This window comes from Anopheles aquasalis, chromosome 3 (assembly GCF_943734665.1).
Source record: "Anopheles aquasalis chromosome 3, idAnoAquaMG_Q_19, whole genome shotgun sequence".
In the NCBI taxonomy this organism is placed as follows: Eukaryota; Metazoa; Arthropoda; class Insecta; order Diptera; family Culicidae; genus Anopheles; species Anopheles aquasalis.
Window position 1 is genome coordinate 26309336 of NC_064878.1, and position 9760 is coordinate 26319095.

At 46.5% G+C, this 9760-nt stretch overlaps 1 protein-coding gene across 1 annotated transcript in view; it reads right to left on the reverse strand.

Annotated features, from left to right (window-relative positions):
* Positions 1–1750: 1750 nt before the first annotated feature.
* The window catches only part of LOC126576195 (uncharacterized), a 55638-nt gene continuing 47628 nt past the window's right edge, over positions 1751–9760 (reverse strand). The window contains exons 9-10 of the mRNA XM_050237367.1: positions 5243–5421; positions 1751–4814 (exon numbers count right to left, since the gene is read on the reverse strand). Coding sequence (XP_050093324.1) covers positions 4326–4814; positions 5243–5421 — 668 coding nt within the window. The 3' untranslated portion in view covers positions 1751–4325. The remainder of the gene's footprint in view (positions 4815–5242; positions 5422–9760) is intronic.

Consider the following 9760-nt stretch of genomic DNA (forward strand, 5'->3'; position numbering starts at 1 on the left):
AACCGGAGGAATGAAGAGAACCGACGGAGATAGCGTGGTAGCGTGGTAGCGAGGAACTGGCTTACTGGTGGTTGGTTGACGTGGCACTGTCGTAGACATGTGCGGGAACAGATAATGGATAATGACACCGTTTGTGCATGTCCTGCATACTACGCTCGGTTAATCATCGGTTCAGCACCTTCCAGCGCCGAGTAGAGCAAAATGGTGGCTCAGGATCCGGGCACGTCCGCTCGGTGTACCTTATCAGAAGCAGGAGCTGGAATTGAGCTGCTGCCAGCGGTAGTTCGATCCAGGGAAGATGTGTCTTATCTTTGCGCTTTCTTTTGAATTTTAAAATATTTAAAGCAGGTTCAAGATATGAAACTGGGACTCGGTAAAGCATTGCTTGCACTTGAAACCATTGCATGGAGTTGATTATGTGTATGATTATGGAGTAGAGAGTAGAAGCTTGGTACTTTTACGCCATTTTTTGTACAAAACGTTATCTGTGCTTAAGACTCATTTTATTTGCTAGAAGTTTCTTTCTCGAATGTTCGATTATCGGACTGTTTAAAACAACGATTTCGCTGAGAAGATCGTTTGCAGTTTGTTTAAACTGACTTAGTAGGACTCATATTACATCAAACAAAAAGGCAAAGCTTATAATCCTGATTTCTCATGACAATCCATTTTCTACCCCTACAACCCGTTCAAACGTACAATTCTACCCACACTCGCCCTTGCTGCCAGCCAACCAGTGGAGCAGTTGGCAGAGGTTTATGAGATAACGGGAGCCGTTTAAGAAATTACGAGCAACCAAGCCATTCAGCGCATCGGTCGACATCCTTCTTGCACCTTTCCAAAACAAATGACACGTTCACATCCCGATCCTTCGTTCGTTCGTTTGTTCGCTCGTTCGTTCGTTCGGGTCGGAAATCACCTGAAATCCCCTTTCGGTTCATGATTCACTGACGGTTCCGACGGTCCCCCGGTAGGCGCCATCTGGTTTCGACAAACGCTCCAACGGTAGGGCCTCGGTTCGGCTCGGTTTCACCTCAGCGTCCTCCTCCTGGATGTGTAAATTATGTGTTTTATGTCGCCGTTTATTCGTTTCCGGCAATAAAACCACATAAAATTATACTTTTTATCTTGGCCCATGCCCGGCCCCGACTGTCGGGGATGCTCCATCGTTCCGGCTTTGGTGTTTTGGGGGAAAAAAGCGGGAAAAGGAATCTCAGACGTCGGCTCTTAGCCTTCGCCTTTGCCTGAAATGATTCTTGGACCCATTCTGAGGAGCGAAAGACCTCTTACCTTTTGCTGCTGCTGCTGCTGCTGATGCTGCTGGAGTAGATTTTCGGTCCCGCCCGGTTTGGCTATAAGCCGAGAGAAGCAGCAAAAGAGACCCAAGAGGCCAGGGAAAATGAAATGATGTTGGGTTGACGGGGAGAGAGAGAGAGAGGCTGAATGAAGGAGGAAGGACTTTCTTGGCGTTTTCGGGGTTTAAAGAGAGCAGCACACTCACCGATCACTTACATTTCTGGCTGCTGCAGGTGTGCGATAGCGGCGTGGGATGGACGATGAATAATTACTATTATTACCGGAGTAGATCATCCTGATGATGACAACAGACAACCAGAGAAGTACCGGAGTTTAGCAAAGTAGAATTTCTTTCTGAAGGTTCCGCAACTGAACTGAAGCTACGCGATGTTTCAATAATAGTTTTCTCATTTTATTTTCCTTTTTTGTATAAAATGACAATCATGTTTCGGTGTTTGGTTTGGGTTTTGGTATTTCTGTTGTGTTAAACTACTGTTGGCTTCCTGTGGCGCTTTTCCGCTCGGTAGCATTTTGGTGTGGGTTTCGGTCGGTTAGCACGCGATAATCGCCTCAATGATAGAGCTCCATCAATTATTGATAGCAGTTCACAGTGACTAAGAGCGATCAAGCGCTCGTTGCTGATGGTATGAATCTTTCCACAAAATTGTTGTTTGGTGTTTTACCGAAAATGTTTGAAGAGCTTTTTTATAGATAAACGATAGCAGTTTATGTCAACACAACGTAGCATTGGTTCGTTCCTTCACTGAAAGAGGATCTTACAAGTCACTGCTGCTAACAAAACATCTGGTATGCACCACTTGACGCCCTCCCTGTCACTACAACGTTATTCAGTGTACATTGCCACTTTACTGTCCGGTTTAGTGATGGTTTCGAACTCAAAGTTCCTGCTGCTGTCCTTTAAGAACAGCGGATGTGAAACACAATTAGCTAACTCGAAGAATGCGTACGAGCTTTTATCTTTCGCTCGCTTAACGCCACATCAACACTAACCCCTAGATAATATGGTTTGTTATGTTATTCCCTCACCCGCCTCACCTTCGCACTCTCGCGGTTTACTGACAATTATTACTTTATTTTGGCTTATCTGTTCGCTCATCCCTATTGCCCCGTTTGCCTTTAGCTAGCTCGCGCGGTGCAGTTTGCCTATGTACAGTGAAATGCATACCCGCAGCCCCTGTTAGCCTGTTTCGAATGCTCATGGTTGCAACTGGACCATTTTTTGTTTCTGTTTTTTTCTGAATGTGCCACACTTGTTAACTTGTTCTTGGACTCTGGGACTCCCGTTTGGGGTGGGAAAAGGAATAAGAGAATGGGTGAAAGATGGATGGTAGGTTGTGAAGTTTCTAGGCAGTGAAGCTAGGGGTAGAATGGATATCTGCAGGCGAATGCAGCGAATCAGAAGGGTGTTAAAGGATATGAAAGATTAAAAAAAAATTATGGCTCATCAGTTTGATAAAGTAAAAGTGCTTGTCCTTGAATGATCAAAACATATCTTCCGAGAAAGAAATCGAATGTACCTCAGTGGAAAGTATACAGCTGTACCTGACAGCTAATCTATACTCTTCCGAACTTACTGCCTAGATGAACGATGATGACGTGATTTCTGATTATGCTACAAAATGGAAACGATAGGCAGTCAGTGCCAACATTCTTAACGCTATCGCATGTACAAAACACTTTTGGCTATGAGTAGTGAGTGTGGCAATTAGTAGCAATAGTAGTAGCAGTAGTAGCAGTAGTAGTAGTAGTAGTAACAGTAGTTTCAGTGGTAGTGGTAGTAGCGGACGCCCCTGTGGCACCTCTTTAGTGTAAGGATAGGAGACAGTTACAGTCGATTCTTTAAGGGATAGTTTACAGCTACAGGTTAAGCTTGGTTTTTTTGTTTTTGTTGCTAAATTAGGTCTCCCCTTTGGGGTTTTAAGTATCTTTCGTCTGTCTCTTCGTTCCTTAACCGTTCGATGACGAAGGTGATGATGGGAGAAGATGATGAGTAGATGATTGTGTGATGTCAGTGATAGCCAGCAAGGTAAGTTTCTATTAGTTAAAAGAGTCCACCGAGCGTCCTCGCCCCGCCCGTACTAAACGTATTATTCTGTATGTCGCCCCTCTTCTGCGCTTATGTTTGTGCCCAACAAATACGTATCGCCTTACATTACATGCCTAAACTTCCCTAAACGTTCCAGCTTCGGTTTCGTTTCGTTTTTTGATGTTTTGATCTTACAATCGTTTTTTTTTGCGGGGGAAACAAAGTTACTTTACACAACAATCCGTACACGAGAACGAAACAGCATCGGTCTGATCAGTCGGTAGTTGAATTCAATCCAGCAGCATATCCGCACTCCGGTTGCTATTAAATACTTCCTGTTCTTTACTTTACGAACTGCTTTACTAGTATGTACAAGGATCACGGTCACTCCGCTCCGTTACTCACCGCGTTCATCGTCCATTTTCTTCGTTTCCCCTTTAATGTCATAAACTAATGCAACTGAAAAAATGTTCCACACGTTTGGAAATGTGGTATAAAGTTGTGTTCCATTCGGTTTGTGTTTTTGTTTGTAAAATGTGGTTCATCTGGTTCGGATGGTTATAGCTCGTTCGTTTCATGGGTGTGCCTTCTGCACGGCGGTAGCGTGACTGGGACATCCCAAGGTAATCAAAAGTGATGGAAGTTTTCAATGAGTGTTTCGTTTGAGAAGAAGATGTTGAAGGTGTAGTCTGAAGAGATAGAGAGAGAGCTAACTGATCTGAAGATCAACAAGGAGTTCGAAGGAGCTAGAGATGATGCGCCTCTAACAGAGAAAATTGGCCAATCTGCGCACCGGTTGGTCTGCTTTTTACATGACAAACACCTTCAAGGCTCTTCTCTGAGTATCTCAAGCCGTAGCCAAATGCTCCAGCCAAATGTGGCGCTCCGATAACACAACAGCAAAAGATGGAACAGGGAACAGAATGATGGACAAGAGCGAAGTTTAGCGACTTCAACACTGGCGACAGATAGTGCCAGTGTCCTACGCGAGATATCGGAAGGAGCAGTGGACAAAAAGCAGCGCATGGATGGCGGTCGTAACCAGCGGAGCCGGAAACCGAACGGAACGGATCGCCGTACTCCGGTCGAAGCTTGGGAAGTGAATCTCTTCCGGTTCCATAAGCTCCTCGTCATCGTCCAGCCCATTCCCCGGTACCGTGTTGAGCGTGTTGGTGTTGAGCTTGTAGCCACCGTTGCTGCCGCTCGTCGCCGATCCACCGGAAGTGCCTGACGACGACGACGACGACGACGACGAGGAAGAAGAGAGTGAGAAGGGGCTACCGAAGGTACCGGAACCGGCACCACCCGATGAGGCGGTGGTCTGCTTGTGCTTGAGCGTATAGTTGACCCGGAACACGGCTTCCGCCACACCGCCGGGCGATGAAACGATGAAGTAGAACGTCCGCGGTACCTTCTCGTGCATGTGCACGTAGGTGAGACGTGCCTCCTTGCAGAACGGCGTCGGCAGATCCTGTGGGAGAGTCATTGGATGCCGAAAGGAAAATGCATTGTGCATTGTGTAGATTTGGATTGGGCGAGCATTTCCGTTCCGTTCAAGGATCAACGAGGAGTCTGCAGAGTCTGCAAAATCTCCTTTCCCGGAACACGCCACTCCGAACGTCAAGTCACGTTTGCAATCAACCTCACTCCGAGAGAGGCACGCTGTTTGTGATTGTCTTAGAAAGTCTTAGAATCGAAATGAAATGAGCCACGTTTCGGTGCCGGTGCTAGGACAAATAGTGGTTACCTAGCATAAGAAAGGACGCTGGGAGTCAGCATGTTTTCGGAACTACCCACAAAGCTCCAAATCAGCATCTCAGCTTGACGTTCGGAATGCTTCACCGGCAGTCTTTTTGCAGTCCGCTAACTGATAAGCAATCATCTTCGTCAATTACTTACGATGAATCCATATGCCAGCACATCACTTCCGTACTGGTTGCCGGGCGTGTAGACGCGATCACCGTGCAGCCAGCGGGCAGCATAGGCCGGCGGATTGGCACAAAACTCGACCGAGAGGTGCAGCGGCGAACCGGGGAACGCCACCGGTGTCGTGTTCCTCGCACTCACGCTGGGAGCTCCTACCAGAGAGAAAAAGAGAGAGGGAGGAACGAGACACTTAAATAGAAAAGAAAATTCGAAATTATCGTAACTCGATAACAGCGTAGAATAAATTGACGAGCGAAGTAGAGGCAGAAAATGGCGTTTTCCCTTGTGACGTTTTCTCCCGAGTGATAAATAGCTTCCTGGCAGATTTGTGAACTCTGATTAGCCCGGTGAATGAAAAAGAAAAATGGAAAACTCGCCCCGCCGACCAAATGCTAAACAATCGAACAACAGATGCAGAGGAAAATGGAATTTTCCTCGGGAGAAGATTAAGATAGAATTTCCTATTAAAGTCAAACCCACCCCTGGGAACCATTAAGGCTGCGTGTGTTTGGAGTGAGGTTGCTGCAGTCGTTGGTGGGGTGAACCAGGAATTGCATGTAACAGCTTCAGAATGCTGGTTTCATTTCGAATCGTTCCACCTCAAGTACTGGAACGAGCATAAACAAGAGGATTGCGGGGAATGTTGATATAGTAAGGGTGATAATCCTATGGAATCAGCACCTGGCACTTGGTGGGAGATCCATTTTCTTCAAGATTTTAAATCACAAACTTCGTTTACAGCATTTAGTGAGTGAGTCATCGTCAACTGCGAAACAGTATTGAAGAATACAGACTAAAGGTATCATTATTTAAACAGATGTTGTCTCGAGTATTATATGCCTAAAATATTTTCTAGGTACTTCTATGAATTGCGTAAGGTTCGTCATTATAGGGAAATGACACTTTCACCGCATTTTTTCTCGGGGCAGCTAATCATTTATGCTCGAAGCTAGAACGTGAATTAAGCATTCTAAATGATAATTCATTATGTTGTACCTTTGCCATTATCCATACTTCAGATAATAGAACACAGACTAGACAAACAGTCAAATAATGCGGCAGCAAAGAGAGCTTATTACTCCGTTGCCTCCTTCGCATACTTTTTAGAATATGTTTAGCATCGAAAGTGATGCGGATGGAAAGTATGTAGAGCGTTTTTCTTCTTTCTATTTTTAAGCACATTTACTTGAAGAATAGCTTAAGATCCGTTGAAAATTCTACAGACAGGAACCAGAAATACTACCAGAAATGCCCTCCCTGATGAGCTTCCAGCAACAATAAATTATTTCTGATCAATTGCTCGAAGCAATTTCTAAAAATATCCTCCACCGGTTAACCGCATTTCGAATAAACCACCAATGCTAGCCACCATTGGTTCACTGCGCACGCAAAACGCTCATGAATTGTACTGTCAAACTCTCTTGTCCATAATGCAGTTTAGACGCAGCAACGCAGATCCAATCAACGATCACAATGCATTTGTCAATAGTCACCCCGTCGCAAATAGATTCATATTGCGCTGGCTAATGGCACACACAAAAAAGCGATTCACTCTAGTGCTATAGTGCAACTGATAACTAGCTTAACCAAACTCACCAAGTGCACCGTTCTTTACCCCAAAAACCACACGGCGCACAAAAAAAACGTCCACCACGCTAATACTGTTAGGCGAGCTAATAGAATTACTAAACACAGCACGATAATTTGCTAGATAAACGTGCACCACCACCCTGCACTATCCTCAAAAACCGGTTGCCCCAGACTGGCTTTCAAATTCAATCTAGTAAAACCACTTCAAATGCTCGGCCCGCAGGTGCCATGCACCACAACTGCATCATCGCCATCAGTTTCCTTTTTTTTTGCCAAGCAAAAAAAGGAAAAGAACCGTGAATGGCCAACCAGGAGTCCCTGCCACCCCCGGGCCACGTGTGTACGCACCAGCTGTCAAATGCACGTATGCAAGCGGCAAAATCATAAATATGCAATGCGCCGCATGGTTTGACACCGTGGTTAGCCACAACCGGGGTACAGATGGGGGCTTGAGGTGAATAGCGAGGCGAGGGGGGAAAAGGGGGAGCAAAAAAGGTGGGAATTTTCCCGACACACAATACGCGTGTTTGGTGTGAAAGTTTAATGATCGCACGTACGCGTCAGGGCGCCGGGGAAGTCAGGAGTCAAATGATGTTGTCCGGTGGTTTGCCAGCATGCGACGCATGACGAGCTGCATAGAGAAATGATTTAAAAATAAAAAAGGTCAGTGCAGCACTACGTCAAATGCAGTTTTTAACGAGGCACTTGAGTTCCATTTTTTAATGTTTCCACGGTCGTACTTCCACTTCTAGAGGGATCACTAAGTCACATTTTACTCTCCTGTGGTCTGAGGAACTTTAAACATGATTTGCGGTTCAATCAAACAAGCTGACCACATCCGCCTAATCATCATCGTTAAACCGTCATCTCGGTTTAGTTCGGGGATAGTTTACTCAACAAACAGAACATTCATTTCGTGGTGATCCTTCGAGGGACGCACCAGGACCGAGCTAGCACAAAAAGCGATGCCCCAGTAAACAATTCATTCGCCAGGATTCGATTTGACAAATTTGTACCCTCGCTCCTCCCTCCCGCTGTCACACTCTTTGTCACGTTAGGCCCCAATCTGTCATCGAACCGACCGGCATCGGCCACTGGCAACATATTTCTTGTTTGCCAGCGGCCAAAAACCGGGCATGCGGAAGCACCGAAAGTAAAACATTATCTCCAACACCAGCAGCCGTCCGTGGCGGTGGCCATTCGGTCATCATGCCAGCTGCAGGTCGAACACATCACGCATCCGGTCACCACTGACGATCAATGATTTGTGTTTCACCGGAGTGCCCTGGGTTTTTGGGGTGCTATTTTCACTTGATTCAATTGTCCAGTGCGTCGCGCCGTGTTGACTTTACTTTGTCAAATGGAAATTGAATTTCCGCCTAATGGAAAAGACACAAAAACCGGAGCCCGGAACCGGAGGGTACGTGCGGCCGTTTGTCTATTGGCTTAGTAGGCTCGGCAAGAAAAAAACTAAAAAACCGAATTATCTGGATCCGGTTTTTCGTATTGTTAGCGCCAATAAAATCGTGGACGCGTGGTTCTGTTTGGGTTGCTTTTTTGTTTGTTTTATGCTCCTCGATAGCACTGTACACCGTTTGATAGTGGTGTTCGTTGTGATGTTTTTAGTTTTTCATTTCACCTGGAAACATATTTTTGGTGTTTTCAGTCTACAAAACATATAAAAACGAAGTGACTCTATAATTGATAGCTTCCAGTGTCAGTGTTTGACAGAATTGGAGGGAAATCGAATCCGATCACCGCTTTATTTGTGAACCAGCACAAATTGTAACACAAGAACCCATCTGCTGCTTCTTAGCTTGACAATTGCAAACCCCAAAATCTGTCATTTGTTTATGCAAACATTCGCGTGAAACTCTCGCGGTTCGTTCCGGATATTTGGAGTGTTTCGTCGTCCTGGCTTCTGGTTGATTAAAACCTGTGACCACGATCCTTTGTTCGCCAGTAAATTGCATTCGCCATCACCATCATCATCTCGTCGGCAAGACAGTAGCGTAGCAATCTGCCTCAGCTGCTGCTGCTACTACAGCGAAATGGTACCAACTGTTGGCCACATCACTAAACGAATTCGCTCCTGTAAACGCAACTGTCCGACACATTTCGGTTGTAACGCGCGCAACACACGCAGATATGTGGCGTGAAAGACCACGCATCCGGTTTTGGGGGGGTTGGTGGTGGCGTCGACCATCCCTGGACCACCAGGGCTAACAACGGACTCACATACGGTGTGGTACCGGCTGGCAAAACATCGGAATCAGGACGACGTGACAGAAACAGCGCCGCCTTGTGAAAGCCACCAAAACGGCACAATCACAACGACGACGACGCTCGACTTGGGCCAAACTTGGTGCACTCGCCACGGCGTCAACCGTTGGTCCGGAAATCCGTTGCAGAAGCCACGGATCGGTTGTGTTGTGACCCGCGGAACAGCGACGTTACCGCAGGCACGCAAACGATGCGCTCGACGACCGTTTGGACGTCGCCACCACTTCCCGGAGTGCAATCAGCATCGTCACAGAACACGCGGGCATGTTGCAACGGGTGGCCACTCGGGTGTGAAAATGCATCCCCATCCCAACAGACACACAGAGAGCATAAACAGTGGATTCACTAATCAAACCGGAAACATGTTGCTCCGTTTTCGGGAACTACCATCATCGGTCGCTCCATTCCGTGGTGTGATATTCGAGTGTAAATGGATGTACCAGCACCGGTAGCACGCTGTGAACGCTGAGAACGACAGAGCGTTCTTGGTAACGTGGTACCAGATGAGCCACGACGGATGCCGTACATTCGCGATCGCCGCGATATCCTTCCGGTGAGATGGGTGTCACAACGGAAGGGAGTAAATCACGGGAATGAACATTGGGATCGCCTAAAAAG